Consider the following 25,704-nt stretch of genomic DNA (forward strand, 5'->3'; position numbering starts at 1 on the left):
TAACATCTTCAACTGTGCCGCACCGATGTTATCAAGATAACTTTTTTGTTTCTATAATGCTCTTTAGAGAAATCTCACTAAGACCATAATCTTACACTTAGATTCTTCAACTTTAAATAAAGTGCACCGACTAAAAAAAAGAAACACAGGAAATGTCATTATACTTTGGGATTTTAACACTTCCATAAAATACATGGGTACACAAAGCACCCCACACACAGTCATCAGTTTCATAATGTGAAAATATGCTTGGAGTAACACTATAGCAGAAAAGTCATACATGGAAGATGTATTTTCCATGCTCCTCCTCACAAGAGTTCTAGTTTTGGCACCATATATGAAGTTTCCATATAATTTCACGGGGAATTTTTTTAAAAAAAAGGTGCTGATTCACCTTTCCTATTGGTTGCAACAAATAAAACAGAACACTGCCTTAAAAAAAAAAAAAAAAAAAAAAGGGCACCCACCCACACATGTAAATTCAAAGATCCCACTGCTAAGCGAAAAAAGTAAAACTTGGTTCAGGTCTAACTACATAGGGCCAACACAAATTAATTTTCCAAACTGTAACTACTCAAATGTAAGGAAAAACTGTTCTGAGTGCTAAAATCTGAAGATTACCAATTACATGTATGTCAAAAAATTATCAGGTATGTTAACTTTCGAGATGCATCCATTCAAATAAGTTTTGTAACATTTACCTGTATCCAAGCGCTTTACAGGGGACTCATCATCAACCTCAGAATCTCCACATGCACTCCTTGATCTTTTCCTTGGGTGCAGAAGTGTCTCCAACCTTGGAAGGACTACAGACAAAAAGGTTTTGGTCCCTAGCTGTGGAGAAGTTGGCTGGGTTTCAGTGTTCTTTGCAGACTTTTGGGGGCTTATACTTTTCGATTTGCAGAAGAGAATGGATGTACGTCTGTTTACATCAGTTGATGACTCAGCTACAGCAGAAACAGTCGACTCATTGAGATTACTGTCAAGTAAGTGTTCTGGAGTGTGTCCATTTATTTCTTTCTGAATGGAAGTGCTATATAATTCATTATCAAATTTTACTCTTTTGTAAAGCTTACTCTGCTCTGGATTGAGTTCTACTGGTTTGAGGGTTGGTGGTTCTGAATTAGTCTCCAAGTTTGAAGGAAGAGGTAATGCATCTGATGGTTCAAGTTTAGGGGGAGATTTATCTCCTGAAAAAATTATAAATAGAGTGTGATTTTTGAAAACCTGTAGTTATAAAGTCTATTATAAAACTCACTATAAATGTGCAGCCCACCAAATAAATTTCTGTTTGGAAACAAAGCATAACATTTTAAAAACAAACCTTGTCTAGCAACAATCTGTCCTAGTTAGTAGTTCCTACTTTTATACTGGGAATGTAACAGGGATAGAAAAGTAGGTGTTTACAACTGGTGTTAACAATTGACACCTAGAAAAATACTTTTTACTTCTCATGCAGTTATGTTAGTTTAATTAACTAAAAAAAAAAAAAAATCAATCCATTTTTTTAAATATAAAATTGGGGTAGTGGATGATTATCTGTTAAATGCAATTACACTGCCATTCAAGAAAAATTGTTGATAATATACATTTTTAACTATTTCACCTTATCGATAGTTACCTTACCTGCCTAAGACAAATTTTATCACAGAAGCATAAAAAGAAAAAAAAAAGTATTTGTAACCTGATTTACTAGAGTGACCTAAAACGTGGTATAAAATTTACAGAAAGGCAAGATTTGCAAAGCTGTTTTACAGCTGTGGAACCTTTTATACTTCCTTAAGGGGAGGAAAAAGAGCCAACAACCATCTCTGAAGTCCTGCAGCTTGATTAGCCACTAGTTGGCAAATACACACTTGTCAATGTAGACTTGATAGGAAAAATCAGAAAAACCACCCTCTACCATTTTTTCTTCCTTCTTCTTTGTGGTTTGTTTTGGGTGGGTTTGGTTTTTTGCTTTTTTTTTTGTTTGGGGTTTTGGTTTTTCATTTGGTTGGGTTTTTAATTCTTCTCTCTCCCCCTAACATGATCATGTCCCAGTCAATTCCAGTAATTCCATGCTGGGAAGAGACAACGGAGATATAACTGTGACCATACAAAACTAGTTTCAGTTTTATATCCCAAGTGACAGGGAAGAAAATAAACGTTCTACTGTTGCAGAATTCCCAAATAGAAGGATTTCCTAACCCACAACTGTCCAACTCAAAAGATATTAAAACCTTCTTCCTAGCTTCCAAAATATACTTTTAAATTAAGAAGAAAGAAGATGCTTACTCTAGAGTAACTGTATGAGACCAGTGTAATATTTATGCTATCTCATGAAGTTTTAAAATTTAGTTAATTTTTTCTATGTCACCTGGAAAAAAGGTGTTAACAACTCAAGGGTTCAAGCCCTTTATCTGTAGTGGATTAAATATTAACCCTATGTTGTTTTGGTTTTGGCTCAGCAATGCTTACTTGGGAATCAATGACTTCTAAGTGCAGAAAAATCTCTGCCCCATTGTTTTAATCAAACAACAGCAGAGTTCACATTAAAAATATATTTTTAAAATGAAGTGTCACTATGCTCACATCCTTTGAAGGCACACAAGCACTAGAATTAGTATTTCAGTATTTCAGGAAGACATTTAGAATGAAAATTACGATCAGATAAGCACATTTAAAGTACTACCAATTAAAAAAGCCTATAGTTTAGAATGTCCAAGGTGACTGTTCTTTGCGAACACATTCTGATTTCCTTACAATTAATTACAAAATAGTCACAAAAAGATTTAAGCACAGAAGAACACTTGAGAACTATTTAGAGACTAAAACCTAAATTAGTTATTCTGGCACTATATTCTTCACATGATCAGAAAGTGAAAACAGAATTACAAGGGAGTAATCTACAGCTCTTCTAAAATCAGCTCCTACAGAGATCCTGGGCACGGATTCTGCTACTTTCCTCATCTTTCTTTTTGGCAATTTGTTTTCTTCACTCCTCTAAGTACCTTCCATTTCAGAACTGAAATTTGAACTAATGACTATTAGTCTTCACTAAATCAGAACTGTAACAACAACGCCAATCAACTCCGGATCATGCTCTTCATTATGCTTTTTCTAAAAAAGCACACTGTAAATACAACAAAACAGCTACTACTCATTTTTGGACTGTTTTGGACAGCAGCTGCAGTGAAAGACTGTGTCATAAAAATGTTAAGCTACAAGTTAAATGTATTCATTATCTGCCAGAAACTACATTCCTGAAGAACTATATTCAGTAGCATCAACATTTGAAGATTAAGTAAAATTTTAAAAAAATCATTAAATGTTTTAAGAATACTTAACAGCCTCAGAGCAAGATAAGCATGCTGATTCATGTACACTGTTTCTACTGTTGTTCAAATTTCAAACATATAACTTGTTTGAATGAATAAGAATTAAAACACCAAGCTGCTGTTTGAATGGCAGTTAAGGACAGTCATTTTAATAACTTTACCTTTCAAAAACTCTGATAGCAACAAGCTGCACCAGACACAAACTGCTTTGTTTATTACCATGCTTCCACTTTCCCTTAAGCTTTTTCCTGCTCCCATTTAATGCATTTACTCAAAATGAAACATCTCTTTAACTCTCCTAAAGCACAAGTTAGCTTTTTAGAGAAGAGCTGACGGCGAAAGAAAGTCAAGATAGCTTTTTTTTTTTTAAGAGAGACTAGGTTTTCTTTGCATAATTTAAAAATGAGCAATACAGACCTCAGTAACTGATTTAAAAGCTAAAAATGCAAATATGATATTCAACTGAAATATAAAGTTAGTGCTCTCACTGAAATCAACGGGAATTTGCCAAAAGCACATGCAGTCCCAAGACCAATGTTTTGAGGAGTAAGAGAAGCTCAAGGGGAAAGGCTGGTTAGATATAGATGACTTGATTCTACAACGTGAAGTTTGTTAAATCCTATCAATAGTTAGGTTTATTTTAAAATAAATAAAACCCCAACCAAAACCTACCCTCCCCCCTCCCCAGAGTCTGGAGTAGAGAATAAAAAACCAAAAAGCTATAAAAGATAGTACAAAAGCCAGAGTCTTCAGCACCACTGAGCTAGGCTCACATGATCCCTAATACATATTTTAGGCATTTAAGTGTATTTCCAAAAGTGTGTTTTCCACTCAGGCATTTGATTCCTTTTTGTACAATTGTCTGTATTTTCAATTCTTAACACCTCAATTATTAAAAAGCCTTGCTATAACTGTGAAAAATAATGGAGGGCGGTTCTGTTTAAGATCATTCTCATATTCTGAAAACATTTGTTGTGATTAAGTGGCTATTTTATCCATTTAAAAATTAAATAATATTCATAGTAATAACAGTAAAACAATTCTTTAATTCACATGATTAAAGCACCTGACTGAAGACATTTGGAACAGTACTGATTTAAACATGGTTTAAAATCTTACCTTCTTCTTCTCCATCTTGTTCTAACGCTGCACTTTCTTCTTCAAAACTTCCAATACCTGATTCTATTTGAGGAGCTTGGTTGTGTTGCTGACTTAGTTTGTTGCGAATAATGCTGATTTCTTTCTTTAACAGCTTTGCTCTTTTGCTCCTTGACCCACTGGATTTCATTGCACAGGTGAGATCCAGTTTTTCTAGCAACTCTCTCAGCTGTTCTTCCAAGGACATATGCGCCCTGTTTGCAGGATTCAGTAACCTATCCACTGAAGTCAAAACATGTATAATTGGAAACGTGTTAGTGTTTCCCAGAATACCACCACCAACAGGAGGAAAAAAAGAATAAAATTCACTTGCCAGAATTAAAAAATATCATCAAATAGCTACTTAAAGTCTTAGTAGCTTCACCGTTACCAGTGAAGAAATGTCTAAATGAATTCCTACTATATAATTATTATTCTTCTTGATCAGCATTTTGAACAAGAAAGCTAAGTAGCAGAGCAAAGAATTAAAAGGTCAGAAGGAAGACTAATTAATTCTTCTCACCCTAATAGATGATTTCCTTCTTGTCAAAGAGAAGGGCAAAATTATGGTTATAAAAGAAACATGTTAATTACTGTCCTTCACTGCCAAAACCTCATACAACTGATGTCTGTGTCAGAAGTAATTTTAATTCCTAGTATTACAAGTGTACTTGATTTTTTAATTCAGTACGTTATTTAAGAATGTGCTTAAGTTTACGTGCACTGGTAGCCATTTTCCATGACTTTAAAGCACATACAATCATGTGAAAAAGCACTCTATTTAAAAACCTTTTTCATGTATCTTGTTAAATTAGGTTCTGGCATTGTCAGCATCAAAATCTGGATAACACTGTTTTCTAGCAACAGATGTAGTAGAATAGAAACACTTGAACCTTTCAAGCAACGTTTTTAAGCAGAGGGGTGTGAACACTTAGCAAACTGAACAGCAACATTACAACATTTGTATGGAATGTACAGGCTGTATGTAATGAAAAAAAAGCAACTTTTAAAAGTAATTGAAAAACATCTTACCATCTTCCCAAGAGAAAGGCTGGGGTGACTCAAGTTTAGGCCGTTCAGGTAAGTGCATTCCAGTTTCATTATTATAACCGATTCCTTCAGCATCTCGCCTAGCTTGCCTGAGAACTACACCTCCTTGATCTCTTAACCGCACTGCAGCTCTATAGAATATTGTATCTTTTGCATTGTATTTCATACAGTTATCTATGATAAGATTGAAGTCTTCTTCAAACTCACTGAGGTTTTTATAGCCTTGAGCATCTAACCGTTTTCGCATGGTAGAGAAATCCATAGGATGTTTAATATGATCCAAATAGTCTGGAACCTTTGAATAAATATTTAAAACACAAATGGGTAAAATTATCTTATTACAGACAAAATAACATTAGCTATTAACTGATCCACATTTTTAAACATCTTTTGTAACACCTCAAATCAAGAACTTTAAGATGTAGCTTAGAATTGCACATCTTGATATTGCAAACGTTTGCATGCCAACAGAACTTCACGTATTACAAGACCCTGCATCTTGGGCAACAAGCTGGAGCTCTGCTAATAGATGCTGAAACTACATGATTTTAGAATTCTGTGGTTTTATATACATGTTATACACGTATTTATGCATCCGCCTACTTAGAAATATGTTTATACATATGTGTACGTATGTATAATATATACATGTGTATGTAGCAAATGTACACATATATACAATGTATATAGGCATGCATGTTTACATATTATTTATACACGTGTGTTGCATATGCACATATGCACAGACACTCTGTATCTAGTTTCCCGGTGAATGAAAACGAGTATCACCTGCAAACAAGAACACAGCATCTACATTCAAATTTTCAGGCACCCTTTGAGTTTGCTATATCAAATAATCTTATTGCAAAAGATCAATATGTACCCACGTCATTCTGTACAAGTATTTCCCAGAAATTATTTTGGTATATAAGCATAGACTTTCATAGCAGCAAGTCATAACTCATAATGTAAATTATCAGAATAGAGATTAGAAGTTAACATTGCTCCCAACTCTGCATGCAATGATTTCTTTCTTGTACTCAAGGGCCACCAAGTCATATCTAAACATAAGGAAACAAAACATACCTCTTTAAGGTTCACTGGCTGAGCAAATATACGAGCAGAATCCTTTTCCTGCAGCTGGTCCAGAACTGATCGCAGAAGTACAGTGAATGGAGTAAGCTGCAGTTCCATAGCAACCTGCTCAATCTTGACCTAAAGTAGTAATAATTATCCAACAGAGCATTTTTCATTAAGATACCCTTTTAAAGTTGTTTTGCAGCAATAGCGAAGTACTTTAGACATGGAATACAATATAAATGTATTTAAGTTTAATGCTACTTTCAGTATCATCAGTTGGCATTTGTCTGACAAACATTTTCAGCTGATGACTTTATAAGAAAAGTCATTCTCATCCCCTCATTGTAGACTCGACTTCAACTCCAGCTTCTCAGAACTCAAATTTGTATTTTATCTATGAATTATTTTCCATTTTTTTAACTGTATTTTTCTTTGAAAAGATGTTACATAACAGCTTTACACTTTGCCAACAATTTGAAAACATGACCAACAATTTGAAGTTAACATGTTTAAAATTAAATTTCCGTTGTATTGCCATGTTCAAAGTGTAAAAAGAGAAACCGATGAACATTTACAGGCTACCTAAGGCCAAAACAAAAAGTAATTTTAAAAACAATGTTTACTGTAAATTCCAAGACAATAATTTAAAAAAAACAGAATCAACAACGTATTCAAGTACTTGATCATCCTTCAGAATTTTCATTATTTTTAGCAATATTACAAGTCCTCTATAGTTTTATTTTCAGGCCATTTAAAAGGATTTATCAACATTTGAACAGTGTCATTATGGCAAAAATAAATGCTTAATGACACATTAATGGGGTGCGTGTATACATATAATAAAAACACTACAGATGCACGTACACACATAAAATACATATGTATTGGAAGTGATATGTAAATGTACAGGAATGATGCATGAAAATTCCAGAAAGCACTCAAGAATTACAAACTATGTAAGCTTGCAATCAACGTTCACAGCTTGCAAAAAGTAAAAATGGAATAGTGCTTTTATAGATAAGGACAAAGACTCTTAAGTGCAAACATTTTGCTTTCGAGGTTTTCATATCAAATGCTATCTTTCGGCATTATCACTTCATCAAATCTCTTCTCCCAGCAATGTTAACTCTAGTCTTGTAGGACTCAGATGCAGCTTTATTTTTTGGTGACAGAAGAATAAAAGTGCTACTCAGTATAGGCACATGTATTGGGAAAGCTTGTAGAGATCAAAATTTCTACAGTTCTTCAGAAACCAATTGTCTCTACTAGTCTAACAAAATGGATTGTTAAATAATTTCTCTACACCAACGCACACAGCATGGGCAACAAACAAGAAGAGCTGGAGTCCACTGTGCTGCTAGAAAGCTATGACCCAGTTGCCATCAGTGAAACTTGGTGGGACAAATCCCATGACTGCAGAGTGGTTATCAACGGCTGAAGGCTGTTCAGAAGGGACAGCCAAGGAAGGAGGGACAGAAGGGTCACCCTCTACATCAAGAACTAGACAGACTGTGAAAAAGCTGTCTCTGAAGAATAGCCATGAGCAGGTTGAAAGCTTATGGGTAAGAATTAAGAGTTCAAGGCAAAGGGAACCTTGTGGCTGGTGTTCACTACAGGCTGCCTGGTCACAGGGAGCCTATCGACAAAGCCTTCTTATCCCAGCTACAGGAGGCATCAGGCTCACAGGCTCTCATCACTCTGGGGGACTTCAACCATCCCAACATCTGCTGGAAAAGTAGTACAGTGAGCTGTAGCCAATCCAGGAGACTCCTGGAGTCCATTAAGGATAACTTCTTAGGCCAGGTAATACACAGCCTGGCCAGAGGGGATGAAGTACTGGATCTGTTAAGTCACCACCAGAAGTGAGCCAACTGGAGACATCGGGATTGGAGGCAGCCTGGGCTGCAGTGATCAGGCACTGGTGGAGTTCACAGCCCTGACAGATATGGGTCAGGTGAAGAGTAAAGTCAGGACCCTGAATTTTAGGAAAGCAAACCTCCAGCTGTTCAAGAAGTTAGTCAATAGAAACCCCTGGGAAACTGTCCTCAAGGACAAGGAACAGAACAGACCTGGCAGATCTTTAAGGACATTTTCCATAAAGTGCAAGAGCTCTTGATCCCTAGGTGTAAGAAATCAGGAAAGGAAGTTAAGAGACCAGAACAGGCAAGTCAAGACCTGCTGGTCACACTAAAGGGCAAGAAGGAAATGCACAGGCACTGCAAGCAGGAACAGGTATCCTGGGAAGAGTATAAGGACACTGCCCAGTTATGTACAGATGGGATCAGGAAGGCCAAAGCATGGGTGGAGCTGAACTTGGCAAGGGACAAAAAGAGTGGTAAGAAGGACTTCTAAAGATAAGTCAGCCAGAAAAGGAAGGTCAAAGAAAGCATACCCCCTGCAATGAACATGACTGGCGAACGTAACAATGGATGAAGAGGAGGCTGAGGTACTCAACAACTTTTTTGCCTCAGTCTTCACTGGCAACCTCTGCCCACACCTCGTGAGTAGACGGACCACAAGATGTGGACTGGGGGAGCAAAGTCCCTCCCACTAAAGATCAGGTTCATGACCACCTGAGGAACCTGAACGTATATAAACCTATGGGACCCAACAAGATGAATCCCAGAGTCCGGAAGGAACTGGCTGATGCAAGTTGCCAAGCCACTCTCCATGATATTTGAAAAGTCCTGGCAGTCAGGTGAAGTCCCTGATGACTGGAAAAAGGGAAACACTGCACCCATTTTAAAAAAGCATAGAAAGGAGGACTGTGGGAACTACCAACCTGTCAGCCTCACCTCTGTGCCTGGGAAGACCATGGAACAGATCCTTCTAGAAACTATGCTAAGGCACATGGAGGACAGGGAGGTTATTTGGGACAGACAGCATGGCTTCAAGGGCAAATCTTGCCTGAACAAACTAGCAGCCTTCTATGGTGGAGTGACCACATCTGTGGACAAGGGAAGAGCTACAGATGGCATCTATCTGGACTTCTGCAAGGCCTTTGACATGGTCACCCACAACATCCTTCTCCCTAAATTGGAGAGATATGGATTTGATGGACTGACAATTTGGTGGGTAAGGAACTGGCTAGATAGTCACATCCAGAGAGCTGTAATCAATGGCTCAATGTCCAAAGGAAGATCAGTGCAAGTGGTGTCCTTTAGTGGTCTGTACTGGGACCAGTACAGTTTAATATCTTCATCAATGACATGGGCAGTGGGATCAAGTGCACTCCCAGCAAATCTGCAGACAACACCAAGCAGACTTGTACAGTTGACACACCTGAGTGATAGGATGCCATGCAGAGGGACCTGGACAAACCCAAGAAGTGGACCCATGTGAACCTCATAAGGTTCAAGAAGGCCAAATGCAAGGTCCTGCACCTAAATTAGGGCAACCCCCAGTACCAATACAGCTTAAGGGATGCAGGGATTGAGAACAGCCCTGAGGAGAAAGACTTGGGGGTACTGATGGATGAAAAGTTGAACACGGGCCAGCAATGTGCACTTGCAGCCCAGAAGGCCAACTGTATGCTCAGCTGCATCAAAACAAGCATGGCCAGCAGGTTGAGAGAGGTGATTCTCCCCCTCTACTCAGCTCCCGTGAGACCCCACCTGGAGTACTGCCTTCAGCTCTGGGGTCCGCAGCACAGGAAAGACATGGACAGGTTCAACTGGGTCCAGAGGAGGGTCACAAAAATGATCAGAGGGATGGAACACCTCTCCTATGAAGACAGGCTGAGAGAGTTGCACTTGTTCAGCCCGGAGGAGAGAAGGCTCCGGGGAAACTTTACTGTGGTTTTTAAATACTTAAAGAGGGTTTACAAGAAAGATGGGGACAGACTTTTTAGTCAGGTCTGTTGCAACACCACAAGCAGTAATAGTTTTAAACTAGAAGAGAGTAGATATTCAGACTAGATTTAAGGATGACATTTTTTACAGTGAGGGTGGTGAATTACTGGGACAGGTTGCCCAGAGAAGTGGTAGATGCCCCATCCCTGAAAACATTCAGGCTGGACGGGACTCTGAGCAACCTGATCTACTTGGTCCCTGCTCATTGCAGGGGGTTGGATTAGATGACCTGTAATGGTCCCTTCAAACTCAAAGCATTCTACAATTCCACATTAACTTTATATATGAGGAACGCATGCACATATATTTTTTGATCCTACATGAGGGTTAAAAGACAAACTCTGCAGTCTTCCTATTGCAAAAACTCTGTGTGAAAATACTTAAACTATCTTTCCTTCAGAGAAGTTTCACCAAATTAAAATGTGGTCCATTTACCTGTTCTCTTTTTAACTTTTCACGCTTACGTATAAGTTCGATCAACAAACGTGCTCTTTCAAGATCATGGCGCAGCCTTTGCCAGTACTTCAATTTCTCTTTTAAGGCTTGCATTTCTTCATCATCTTCTCTCTAAAAAAACAAAAGGTTTTCATGAAATTAAAGCCACTAACCTCTTTTTATAAGCTAGTTTTATGCAACTACAGAATGTATACACAGGAAAGGAGAAACTACTGGTCAGAGTACTTCTAGAGTTTCTTGACCTTCTAGCTGAAAACAAAAATCTATAAGCTGGAAAGCAATCCTATGGTGAAGGCTATTTACATCAGAAAAAGTAATATAGCAAACAGCAACCTAGCGGTATAACAAGTCACAAAATAAGGTTTGGTATTTTCACATCAAAATCCAAAACAGGTGAACATCATCAGCTTCTTCAGAGACTGAAGCCTGGTAGAAAAAAAATTTTGTTATGCTCAACACAGCACACCTCCCCCCGCACCCAGCACAATTAAGACACATGCTTTAACAGAACAAAATCATTAGGACTTCTGAGGACAGGAAATGAAAAGCAATCACTTAAATAATATAGTAACTTCAAATGGCACTGCAAATGGGTAATGCAGTAATACAATCTTGCGGTGAATGGAGGAATTTAATTCACACATTTCTAGGAAGAAGTAGTGTTTAAATACTGCAAGTACTTAGTTTGATATGTACGTACAGAAAACAGCCTTTCTTGTTTTTATTTTTTTTCCATAAAAAAGGATATTGTAATACTACCTATAGTGTTCAAATGGTATTGGTAATTCACCAGAAACAAAGCCATAAGAAAGCAGAAGTCCTAATATTAGTACCAAATACACAAAAGAAACATTTGCTTTGGAAAATTATTACATTTAAAATGAGTATTTTATGAAAGAACCTCAGAAACAGATCCAAAACTTTGTACGCTTCCCTGTAACTATCATAATCCAATAAACACTTTATAAGTAATCATGGGTGGGTTTTTTTAAACTAAAACAAACAATACATTCAGTAAGTTATAAAAAAATAGAAGACAAAGGAATAAAGAAAACTGGCCAGGCAAATGAACAATAACCAACATTGCAAACTGTTACATTCAAAGCAAAAACCTTCCAAACAGAAGGATAATTTTAAAAGTATCATAGGTCCTCTAAAGGAAGCTTTGCAATTTTTCAGACAGAAGGTTCTGAACACAGAACTGTAAAACCTGGCAATTCAAAAAAATATCTAACAGATTTGCAAGTGCTATGATTCTGTGATCTGCATCACGTTCTACTGCTTTATACATTTTGTGAAAGCAAAGGCAAGTATTTGTGGAAGTTAGTTTAATTCAGATCTGACTTCACTGAAGTTGAAAATCGTTAACTATCAACTATCTCTGTATTACAATACAAGAATCTGGAATCAACTGTTTGTTCCTCTTTTTTTTTTTTTTTTGGGGGGGGGGGGGGGGGGGGGACCACAGGAGGAAAAAAAAAAAGACAAAAAAATTTGTAGCTAGAAACTTCTAGTTCCCTTTCCTAATGACTATTACTACTGACAGTTACAGTTTCTTTTAACGAGTTAAGTTTTAAGACGCAACCATTTAACTGTTGAGGGTCAGAATAGTTCAAAGTAGATTCTGAAATAAATAAAAAAATTAATAAGCACATTTTCAATTCCTTAAAATTCTCAGACTCAGTGAATTACAAAGTCTACACAGCCACTAACTGCTGCTCTCTTACACCCCTTCATCTCTGAGTACAGATCCCACGTGTGGAAAAACAACCTAACTGTTCACTGACATAGCTACAAAATTTTTCCATAGTTTCACTGTTTTTTCAGATCTCAAATGAAGTTATGGCTATCGCTAAAAGTGGAAGGCTTGTCCTCCCTTTGCTTGCAGCCATTTTGTCCTATGTAATTGCATAGTTCAAGAAACTGGGGAAGCAATCCTGTCTGAAAGCCAAGTCAACAAAACCACACTAGTTTTAGGGTGGGTCAGGAAAGTTAAATACAGCAAGAAAAGAAAAAAAAAAAAGTTACTTTGTTACAGCAGATTTTGCAGTAGTTCATTAGAAACTTAAGTATTTGGCTAAATCTGAAGGTATAGTTGGCTTTTTCTTAAAAAAAAAAAATAAAGCTTATCTTTTTAGTTGAATCATTTGTTTGACCAATTTTATTCCATAAAATAGGCAGGTAGGTGTAAATCTGCACATGTGGCCCTAAGTATCAAGAGGACCTTGCTTGCCCCCTTTTTTTGTGTGTGCACATACACTCCCTTCTTTAATGCCACTCACGCTTGGGGATTAATAGCTCCAAGACTACAATTTTTTGACACTTCTATGCAAACCAACGTTGGCAGACATGGTTGTAGTAGCTAATACAAACCTCCTTTACCCTAACATATTTATTACCTGGCATACAACATATACCTTAATTGCATTAAAAGATCCAGGCAAGCTCAAAAGAGGTATTGGAGGTATTGGAAACCAGAGCATTGTGCTAACTAGTAATAAACTTGGATAAAAAGAGTTCTTTTCAATTTTTTAATTTTTTTTTTTCCAAAAACTTTCTCACAAGGAAATTTCTATTAACTTCCTTGTAAAAGAGTTCTTCCAAATCTTCCTTTCTATAACAAAGCCAGGAAGTTTCTTCTGGCTGATGACAGAAAGAAACTCTCTGGTATTTTCTGATTGACTTAGTTCCTGCTGACCACTAAATATTACCTAGAAAAGCTAAAACTGACACAATTTATTAAAGTTGAGGAAAGAGGGAAGCACTGCTAAGTCTACACAGAGAATATGTATCAATTGAACTGGTCTTCAGCTCCAACTCCCACAGTGAGTACGTTACCAGTCTCTGCATACTAGCAGGAAGACTGGACCAACAGATCACTCCTTATGCTGGATGTGAATACATGGGCACAGCCTCACTCCCTACAGGGACTGTAATTTAATATGAGCCAAACAAAAACAGAATTGTGGTGATGAAACGGGACCTTGACCAATACAATTATTTTTATTAAAACTCTCTGCCGGCACTTGTATGCCAATCAGGCGAAAACATTCAGTAGTTGCAACTTGTGTTCTTAGTGAAATCCTCAGTGCAGATGTCCTTAGCCACCTGCACCTTCCACTTTATTTCTCTGAACAGCTGTTTTAAACCAACTGCATTACAGCTGCAACAAGTTACTGCACTTAAATTTCACATCTTATTCAAGCATTCTTTACGTACAGAAAAAAAAAATAATGGGGATGCAAGTTTATTTGAGTATTTCCAATATCTTTCCTGAATTTCTAAGTAGAGAGAGAAGTGATAGTATAAACCATTATTTCAGAGGGTTCCTTGCTCCTGCAGATGGTGAGGTAGTATGTAAGTTAAGATCTTCTTGCCTGGTTTGGAATTGTTAGTTGATATAACGTCACCTTCAAAAGCATACCGTAACTGAGCTCTGAAACACATTCATTAGGAAGTCATCCTAAATCATGAATGCTTCCCCCCCTGTCAAATTTGTTCTAGTAAACAATCATTAGAGGGATCAAAACCACCTTCCACTAGACATCTTGAAACCATTATCAGGGTTTTGATTCCTCATAACATTTCTTTTCGGTTTAAGTAACAACAACAATAATAATAATTTAGAAAAAAATCTCCTCTGAATCTGTATTACATCAGTGTTTACATTCCTTTGACTGACTGAAAACCTATTTAGTATTCTCGACTTTCTGACCTCTCACATAAAATAAGGTAAAAAGAATTTTCCTTTTTAGACCAAAATAACCATCTGTATCCCCAAAATTTTGAGGCATTCTCACAACAGCTATGCCACAGCTGTTTTAATAAAATCTTCATTATGGTTTGGCTTATACTTCGAGTAACAAAAATGACTAATGCATCAAATGCTTTGCAGTTACAATTATTTTACTAGGTATTATAAATACTTATTGATGCTGTGGAGAAGAGACAGTGTCATATACTGGACACTTGCTACTCACCGAAAAGCACTAGCTACATATTTTTCATCAATGGAATCATTTAATATTCAACTTTGCCTGAAATTTGCTTTTTTCTTTTCATAGGACAAAGTTAGTTTCAATTATTAGTTTTGAAGAATAAAGTCTCAAAGTGCCTCAATTTTTAATAAACAAATCAAGTATTTTCCAATTTAGAAAATGATGACATTATTTTCTTACTTTCTTCTTTTTCTAATTTCTGTAATTGGAAAAGAAATAGTGTTTATACAGGACTGCAAACAGGCAAAGATTTTAAACAGCCACTACCTAAGGCATATTCTATTATACCAAAACATCAATTATAAGAGTAATATTATCTTGGTAGCTACTGTTTAAGTATTTAGAAATGTTGCAGTCTCATCATGCCATCTCAATAGGAAAAGTACTTTTGAACTGCCAACTAGCAAGTATAATTTTTCAGACACTAATTATAGTCTAGATTGATAATGCCACATGAGCCCCAGATTTTTTTGCTTGATTTTATTATTTATAAGGACTCAAGCTCATTTTTTTAAAAAAGTCTACTATCTGAATACATTAATTTCAGCTATTATAAGGTCACTGCCAGGCACCACCGTTCAGAATAGAAACTTCTCCAACAGAATTAAAAGATTAATCCAAGATCAGAAGTAGAATACAAAATATTTTAGAGAAGTTACAACCCAAAAAAATAGTATTAAAATGGACTAATATAGAAGCAATGAAAGGAAGATGAACAAGTGGCCAATTTATATTCAAAGTTAATTCCACCTAAAAGGAATCTATCGCTACATTCCACCTAAAAAGAATCAGAGATTTCAGCTATGAGGAAAGGCTGAGCGCGCTGCGGCTGTTCAGCCTGGAGAAGAAAAGGCTTAAGGGGAGAAATGTGATCAATCTAGGGAAATGTGATCAATCCAAACAAATACCTCAAGGGAGGCAGAGCCAGGCGCCTTTCAGTGGTGCCCACTAACAGGACAAGAGCCCAGGGGCACAAAGTGAAAAACAGGAGGGACCCTCTGAACATCAGAAAACACTTTTTTGGGGGGTGGTTTTGGTTTTTTTTTTTTTTGTGTGTGGTTTTTTTGTTGTTTCTTTGATTTTTGTTTGTTGTGTTTTGGTGGTTTTTTTTTTTTTTGGATTCCTGTGAGGGCGTTGGCACTGGTTGCCCACAGAGGTTGTGCAGTCTTTACCCTTGGAGATACACAAAAGCCGTCTGGAAGTGGTCCTGGCCAACCTGTTCTAAGTGGCCCTGCCTGAGCAGTGGATTTGGATCAGATGACCTCCAGAGGTCCCTACCAACCTCAATTGTTCTGGGAATTATTAATTATTTTCATGAAAAGCTAAGAAAAAAAAACCATACACAAAAATGTCAGATCAAATAATTAGGAAGCAGTGTTGACAATTGTATTTTTATGACTACATCAATTAATGACTTAATCAGCAAACAGCAATGCAATTCAAACAAAAATAATAGTTAATCCTTAAAGAGGAAAAAAACCAACCTCAATTTAATACAAGTGAATTATTATCAAATACATTCTTAAGTCCTAGAGGCTATTTTACATGAACAATTCCACCGGAAATCAAACACCTGGAGAATGGAAAGAACACTGTCAGCAACATTTTCAGTTCAATTAGAAAAGGTAACTGGGATGCAGTAAGAATTTCCACGTTATGATGCTTCACAGTGTTTCAAGGTCTACACATATGGATCCATACATGGGATTCAGAAAAAGACCTTTTAAAGTATTTTCGAAGACACCCAGTGACTTGAAACCAAAACAAGGAAAAACCTGCCAGACCCTCTAACATCACTGAAGAGCTGTTCATATTACAAAAATGGGAAGCAGAAGAGTAACACTTTCTGAATCTGATACACATCTGGAGTGACCATTTTCCTGTTTTTCAGCAATTTTGATGGGTAAATGTATACAACTTTAACCAACCTAGACATATTTTATCTAGGATGAGTTTGACTTTTCACAAAATACCAGCATGTTTATGCTTGTCTACAATCCAATTTAACTACACCAAAAGTGAAACTAAAAGTTGAAACGGGTCTCTGAACTTCATCAACAGCTTGTTCTTTGTTCTGTTTTTACCAAACAAGACGGGCAATAAGGATCTGAAGTAAAAATACCCCTTTTCTTAGTTACAAGTATTGAAGATTATATTTGCTTTACATTTTTTCATGAATTTAAAACAAAATTTATTTATTTTACTAACTCACAGCACATTGAGTCAGTTCCAAACACAATACTAGTCAATGAACAATGGTATTAGGATAGTTTTGGTGACAGCATTTTTGTGAAACATTTAAGCAAAATGAAAGAAAAACCCACACAAATATTTTTTTCTACCTCACAAATTAAAATGGATTAAATAATGTCTGATTTTCAATATAGGTCATATTACTTAAGAATAAATAAGACAAAGAATTTACTCAGTCTTGAAGAAGAGAAAGTTTTTACTCCGTGCTGCTTCCTGGTTAATTTTTTACTCTATAAAATAGAGATTTTCTGATTTCTTCTTAGAAGTAAAAAGTGTATCACATACCTGTTGTGTGTTTCTTTGTGACTGTAAACTGGACTGCAGCCTTCTCAACAGAGGAACACCATTCCTAGACAGTCTTTTAAGCAACCAGTAACTGTGAACTCGTTCAACAAACTGCTTCTTCCGCTGAATGGCCACCTGATTCATAATCTTATTTAATCTAAAATATGGAAAAACTGAGATTGTATTTTTCACAGTAAAGTATAGAAAGTATTTGTCTATGGAAGTTAAACATCAGATATGCATGAATGTATAACATAACAGCAGCGATCACCAGATTACTAATTTCTTTCAATGACATCCTTTTTAGTACAATTATTTCTGAGAAGTACATTACAATCAAATACATCTGCTTGACACTGTGGTTTCTACCAAGTATGTTCAGGTACTTTATAAAGCTAAAGGGTATCAATTTTTTTCATGATCATTATCCCAAGAGCAATCCCAGATTAGGGCTGTGAATAAAGCTTTATTCAGCATAATTTTCCTATTGAAAATACAATCAGAAATAAAGCTCTAAATGCCTACGAAAGTTTGCAGATAACTTGTTACCACCTTCACACACAATTAGTAATTTATTTTGAACATAATACATGTTCAAACTTTTTACATAAAAACATGCAACAAAAAGCTTGTATGACTCATCTACTAAAATTAAATTTTGGTAAATAAAGCAAACAAAAAATGTCAAACAGAACACTTACGATTTTACCCCACACATACAATAAAAATGTCCACACAGAAAAGATGCAAGAGAGGATGATACAGTTAAGCAAAGCATCTTGATTAAATAAGTAGTATGTTCTTCAAACTTGTTTAAGAGATGCAAATACTGTTTACATACCCTCTGTTTAAAAATAATAAAGTGCTGTATAAATATTACACACAACAATCTTGACTATTTTTTGAATAATGACACGTTAATATTTCCAAGTCACACACATGAAAACTAACCTCTCAAAACTTGCCCTAAAAAAAAAGTTTATCTGAAACAGATCTTCAACTCTCTGTGAGAAATCAAGGCAAAATATTTCAAAAAAAAGTTAATGGTTGTAGAATTAAAAAGTTTTGGTTTTGTATGATATTGCAGGGATTTGTCACAGGTGACAGTCCTTGCAAAATTAACACAAGATGCCCCAAGGCACCAACCACCTGTATTGTTAGGGGGATTGTTCATTTGTTTGAGGGCATGGATGAGTTGGAGAGAAAGGATCTCCCCGAGCTGAATGTAAAAATTACAGAAAAGATAGTATCAATGAACAGAAATCTGTCAATTCTTCACTCAGTATATTACTGCCCATAGCAAAACTCTACAATGGTAGGAGGTTTATCAGAGAAATAAAATTTAATAACATAATAGGAAAAATTAAATTCAAGAAGTGTCTGATTTGTAGAGCACAACCACAAAGCATTTAAATGGGGAAAAAAAAACCACCCAAGAAACACCCAAACCCCAAAACATGAACATACACACATAGTAGTCTTTTCCTGCTTTTTCCCTTTTATTATTAGAAATAAAGCAGTTTCTTAGGTGAGTGACAGAAGAAAAGTAGTTAAATACCTAATTAAAATTTAAAGGTGTAAGTAAACCTTGGGCAAAACGTTAATTTTAAGAACACCTGGGAGATGTCAATGATGATTTTCACTGACATAAGTGAGTCTACCCTGAGTTCACCAAAGGTCATCTATCCCTGGTTGTTTTTTCTGGGACTGCATAGAAGGTAACGTGCAATATAGGTCTACTCAGTGCTATGCTAACTGTAGCTACAGAGCTTTGAGTCGTAAAGACAGAGCAAACACAGGTTTTCTTTAAAATACAGTCCCACTGTGTCCTTCAGTTCTTCAGTGACATATTTTTTTCAATTAATAACTAAGCCAGTTAGGCATTCTTGAAAAAAATTAGCTTAACTTAAAGGTGAGAAAGCCTCAAGATGGGCTTAGGACTGTCTTTTAAGTCTTTCACTGAAGGGCAGAGGCAAGCTCCACAAAGACTCACTCTATGCAGAACACACCTTAATGTGACCATATTAAACTTCAAACACAACAGAATTACAATTAATTATAGAATGCAATCAAAATGAAATAATTACTTTCACATCTCTTGGAAACAGCAAAACCTACTGAACCAAGTCAAAAAGCCTTAGCAAAATATATACCTACTTGGAAAGATCAGAAAATCATAACTTAACATGAAGAAAGGTGCCTTGGCTTCACACCCATCAGATGTGGCAAGACTAGGCAAACATCTTTAATTACAGCTTTAAGTACATTTGCCCATTCACATAACAAACCATTCTATTCATAGATAATTACAATGGTAAAGTGCTAGAATAAGCTTAGTAAAGATGTTCACAGAAGATATCTTCTGTTTATTTGTATTTTGAAAGTTGGAGGAGAATAATTTGGAGTGAAGAAACTACTTAACAAGGGGTAAGAATCTACTCCTTTCTGCCTTCCCTCCCAAAAAACCCAAACAAATACTGGCTGTTCATACTTCAGGTAGACACCGGATTTCAGTAGTGGCAATACACCACCAATCACCCCTTAGTTTCTCAAAATACAAAGGTCAGAAGCTCTTCACAAGGCATTTATCTACAGGGCCTCTACACTATGATCTTACTGATATAACATGTTTATCTACTGCTAGACCCTAAGAACCCACTAACTATAGCAATTTCTTGATCACCTTTTTGCTTTGTCAGATACTCCCAGTAGACGTTTACTGTCCAAAACACTTTGACAGACAATACAACTGGTTTGAGAAAATAAGACACAATTTGTCCACTGCTGTAGAACGCTAGGAGTAGCACAGACTGGGTATTGATAGAGAAGCTCCTACCCGTGGCAGCACTACCATTCTAGTAAACAGGTTCTCACCACAAAGATACGTCCAGCCACAGCAAAGCTGACCACAAAAGCACGAAATAAGGCATACAGGTATGCACCAGTCTTGGACAAGCTCCTTTCTGCTACCTGAGCTTGAACTAAATTTCTAAATGTTGAAATTAAACCGTCAAACTAGAATTTTTAAATTATTAGTCGTCTTAAAGGAGTTTGCTGCATATTCTACATTTTTTTAAAAAAAATTACATCTATGTTGGGAAAAAAGCATTAATGAAGAGCAGAAAAAAAACACAGATCCTTTTGAAACCATAGTTCAGGCTGAAGCATAAATTATGGCATCAAAAATATGTTGCATTTACAAAAGCAACACAAGGACGAGAAGAAGAAATTGGTTTGTTTTGAAAGAGTAAGCAAACTCAAATTTAAATTAAAATGAAAATTAACAGCTTTGGTGAGAAACTGTAATTTATATGCTGCACTACATTAACCCTCTATTCACACAGACATTTGATGGATAATCCACCCTGTAAAGAGTGATACTCCTAATGCACTGGTCAAAGCATTCAGAGAAAGCTAAGTGTTACTCAGTCCTGTATTTCCTCATTTTTTATAAATGCATAAAGTATTTTTTGTCAACATAAGAGATATGATCCTCTCATATTTGTAACCTCACAGCTTCCTTCTTCCTACTCATGACTGCCTTCCTCTCCCAGTTTGTTATGTGTCACTGTGGCAACTACAGCAACTGGTTACACGAAAAAGTGAAAACAGTATTTTTGGTGACTATGTGGCAGCTTAACCTTAGAAAGTAAATGACATTCAGCAACTTTTCTATTAATCATCACTAACTGCTCCACAAATCATACAGGGTTTTTAGTCTCATATATAATTTCAATATTATATTCAGACTTCTATAGCAAATCTCCATTCTCAAGTTTTCAAAACAAACTGAAGAGAAAATTTCCTTAAGCAAGTACGTGCTGTTGCCAGTATTTGCAGAAGAGGAACTTAATATGAAAATCTGTAAGATCAAGTAAGATCAAATACCCACTAAAACAAATCAATTTTCAAACTTGAACTAAACCTAGTATTTTAATTACTATACTTCCCCTGAGCCTCCAGTTTCATCAGTTTTATTTTGCATCCTCCTTTATCTAACATAGCTATATTAAAGGTACACACAAAAAACTGAGACTATATTTTATTTAGTATCACTAAAATACCAGTTTCTCTTGAACTATGGTAATACCCATACACGATCACATTAAGTTCCACTTTACTGAGCAAATAAAATACCCTTATTTTCCCACACAAAGATTGCAGATACGTTTCTAAAACCTGTCAGAACTAAAAAAAAAAAAAAATCTAAATTGAACAAATGCTAAAAAGTAAACAGACTTTCAAGAACATCTGAATTTTCAAGCCTTGCTCAGTAGAGTTCCACAGAACATACTGAGACTCATAGGAAGCAGAAAAGAAATAAAAAATTACCTACAAACGACTATGGTAATTCCAATTACACTAACTGGAAAAGAACTAACAGAACAAACAGAATAAAAAGCTATGGAAGTGTCTATTTTGGGAACTGGAATTAATTCTGGGGTCTTGCCAGCTATTCCTCCTAGTTCCGTATCAAAAAAATCCAGCTTTCAATGATAAGAAAGCCTGCTTGGACAGATGAAACCCTACCCTTCGCAGAGAACCTTTGGCAGCAGATGCTTATCATTGTTTGTACAATGCCTTTCCATATACCAAAACCAAAAAAAAACACCCACAGTGGAGACAGCTTTGTTGCTGTGTCTGCATTTGTAATACCCTCAATAAAAAAAAAAAAACCAAAACATCAACTTATTATACTGCTTCCTCACTAGAAAAAACCCAAAAGCAAGAAAACCTTTTGATCAGCTTTCAAGACAACACAGATAGATGAGTAAGTAAAAATGGGAGTCCATTTGCATGTCTTTATTTCCTTTGGAAAAAGGACAAGGTTTCTTTTGTAACCAGCAGAAGTCCGCTGGGTATCCAACAGGGTGCATATCAAATCCCGGAAAGGGTGACAATGATTTCATTTAAACTTCTATAGAACACAAGTCTGCAGAGTCCCCATGTGACAAATACACGCTTTCCTAATTATAACTACTTTCCAGATTTTGTATTGAAGATCTACTTTCCAGATTTTGTATTGAAGATTTCAAGAAACAGAAACGTCCCGTTCCCAGATCACTTCCCTCATAAGTCTACCAGTTTTGAATCACCTTCACATTCTTTCCTTTTTGTCTGTATATTTTAAAATTCTAGCTACTGATTTTGCCTTTCTCTGCTACGCTAATAGTCCAACAGGATATATTTTATCTACTGACACATCTTCCTAAGCCTGAAAGTCTCTTCAGGTTCCTATTCTTTATTCTGCACTTACTGGTATTTAAGTAGTATTTGGTTTTGACTGAACATGTAGGAAGCACTTTTTCTTGCTTCAGACGACTATGAAACCAGCCATCTATTTTTCTACTTGAGCAAGCAGCTTGTAAAATTTTTCTTGGACAGGAAAGTAGAACATTGTATTTAAGAGTTAAGAAAATTCTGTGTTATTTCAGTCAATTCTCCATTAGCTATAACAAGTTACTTAATTGTTAGAATAGAAACAAAGTTCGTGATCTTCCAAACCTCTAGATAAGGATAAAAAAGAAAAAAAAATACAAAAAAAACCAACCAACCCCACCCTGTCACATTGGAAAACCTCTTTAGCCTTCTCACAAAAATCACATGTATAGATTTACTTCTGCCACTTCCTACACGTAATACTGAGTCATGCCTTTTCCTTAAAATTACTCAAAATATTATTCTGTACTTCTTTTTTTATAGTATTTTTAACCATACTACACATGATTTTGAAATCTAATCTCAAAAGGATTCATCAAAAGCCTTCAAAAGCAGAAGATACAAGTATAAATCAAAAATCCATAATAAAAAGAAATATCGGTATTTATCTGCTAATTTTTGTGCACTCTAACTTGTCTATTGAATGGAAAACTACCAGGAGATATTTCTTCAGACAACACACTCTGCAAATCATGTTTTTGTATAGCACTTACAAAAGGCAATGCCCTCTAATTGCCACCAAAAAAACCCCTCTTCATGAAAGTTCACATAACTGGGGAAATTCAGAAGTATCAAAAAATAAAAACACATTAATTTTGTTCTTCATAACTGCATTATCACATATATAATTAATTGTGGACTGAAATCCTTAGAGGACACACAGAATACTAACGATGCACCTTTTACAGACATATCTAACATGAATTTCTGTTTCAAGCTTCTTTGCCCTGTACATGCGAAAAAAAACAAAGAGAAAAGAAAAAAAATATTCTATGTTCTGCATATTCCTATATCCACTTTGTGAAAAGGGCATATGTGAATACGAGACAGCAATTCTATCCTCTGGATTTTTAGCTGGGGAAATGACCCCTTGGACATCAATCAACATGTGGCTTTTAAGACCAGATACAGAAGTCTTTTCCCAATTTTTTTTCCTCAAAAAAATCAAGATCCACTTTTACAACTATTAAATAAAGTCACACTTCCTAACACACATTAATTCCCATTTAACAAGCCAACCAGAGTCAAGATGAACTAGCTTGAAAATAAAAGTTCTAAAGCTACCTTTTTTTTCTTTTTTCTTTTTCCTAAATACCACTGCACCAAAGTTAGTGAACACCATAATAGCTTTCTTCTTGATTCAGGTGCAAATTGTTTTCTTATTTAAACACAGAGGTCAGGATGACAGCAGCAGTAGTTTCCACATGTATCAGAAAGGTTTCCAAGAGAATCAATCTTACAAGAAACATCAGTGGATGATGACTGCTAGTATCTCCTCCCACTTTACCTAGGTGATTCCATCATTTAATTATTAGGTACAGCCACAAGGCATACCAGCATCATAGTCTCCTGCAATTAAAGTATTTCCGCATGATTTTGTGAAAGTATACATACATGTATATTCAAGGATAAACAGCTAACAGACATTAGTCTGGGTTTATTCAGCTTTCAATTTTTTTCACAACGCAGCCAGCCTCTAGTAGTACTTTTCAATGGCTTTTTTAATGCTGAATTTTAAGTGGCATTTCTTGTTCTTTTCCCCCACTTAAAAGCTTTCTGAAAGCAATAAAAAAAATCCCAGTACCCCAAAAAATATTTTAAAAAATCCCCAGAAGAAACCCACAACCCACATATATGATTAAGAAGCATCATCTACGAATGCAGGCTAACAGTGTCTCAAAGGCCTTGTAAATGTTCCTTTCTGTTTATGCTGCGTTTCATCACTTTGTGTTCATTTATTTTTTTGATCCATACTTCATTTTAGAGACAATCAAGATTCCTGTGTTGAAATAACAAGGCTACATTTAATTATCTGGTAAGAAAGTTCAGGATAGTTCATCTGGATAAATTCTAAAACAAAAGGAAGTATTGGTTTGGCCTCGAGACATACAGTAACAGATCCAGTTTTATTACCCAGTGTAACGTGCTTTCTAATAAAAGCAGAGGTCAACATAGAAAAATCAGTTAATGCACAGTACATAAATGTTGATTTCTAAAGACAGCTGAAAATATTTTTTAAGAGTCTCAGCAATTTTTGCTCAGTTATCTGCCCACTACTTACCTACTTTTATAAGGATATTTTAATTCTCTTCCAGTAATATGACACAACACAACTGATGCATATGACATGGAAAACAAGTGTAACACCTCATTCCACCTTGTTATGAAAGTGGAGCTTTTTTGCTTATCTTTTGCTCTCTGTACAAGTATTGCATTTCAAATGCTTTCTTAATTTCAGACACTACAAATATACCATGTAGAAACTAAAACTAAAGATGAAAGCAAATATTTGCTTTAAAATCTCTGTTTTCACTTACAGTAATACTTGCATGAATGGTATTTTAATACAGCAGATTATACTGTACCTCAGTGTAACTTTAAAATTATTGAAGATTAAGTATTTTACATCACATTCAGTTTCCCCAAAGTATACAGCCACAATATCCTAGTTTCACAACATTTTCAGAGACCATGAATATTGATACTGGCTTTGCTTTTCATGAAGTAAACAAATTTTAAATGCCTCTTTCAACATATAAGATTAAAAGACTACACCAAAACTATGTTATACTAAAGGATCAAGCACTCAAACGTAAGAGAAACCAGGTAATTTTCACAGCTAACACTCCAACTCTTCTCTGTGTACCCATCCTACTCACTGAATAAGGCAGCAGGGGGAATAAAAAAAAATCCCCAAGACATGGAGCACAAGGGGCTGTACAAGATAATTAACATAGGCAAGAAACTAGATTTAGATTGTCAAGTCAGCCCTACAAGTTAGGATTTCTTAACTGGGAAATTCTATACCCGTAAAAATTAAGAAAAAAAAATATCTCC

General features: G+C 35.8%; 1 protein-coding gene across 4 annotated transcripts in view; it reads right to left on the reverse strand.

Annotated features, from left to right (window-relative positions):
- Positions 1–25,704, reverse strand: part of BRD1 (bromodomain containing 1) — a 63,815-nt gene that overhangs the window by 28,142 nt on the left and 9,969 nt on the right. For 2 of the 4 annotated variants that reach the window (XM_056339975.1, XM_056339978.1), the window contains exons 4-9: positions 17,428–17,584; positions 10,871–11,002; positions 6,591–6,719; positions 5,487–5,799; positions 4,437–4,697; positions 702–1,190 (exon numbers count right to left, since the gene is read on the reverse strand). In XM_056339975.1, the coding sequence (XP_056195950.1) occupies positions 702–1,190; positions 4,437–4,697; positions 5,487–5,799; positions 6,591–6,719; positions 10,871–11,002; positions 17,428–17,584 (1,481 nt within the window). The remainder of the gene's footprint in view (positions 1–701; positions 1,191–4,436; positions 4,698–5,486; positions 5,800–6,590; positions 6,720–10,870; positions 11,003–17,427; positions 17,585–25,704) is intronic. The other 2 variants (XM_056339976.1, XM_056339977.1) reach the window with 2 other exon arrangements.

Source organism: Falco biarmicus, chromosome 5, assembly GCF_023638135.1.
Source record: "Falco biarmicus isolate bFalBia1 chromosome 5, bFalBia1.pri, whole genome shotgun sequence".
NCBI lineage: Eukaryota > Metazoa > Chordata > Aves > Falconiformes > Falconidae > Falco > Falco biarmicus.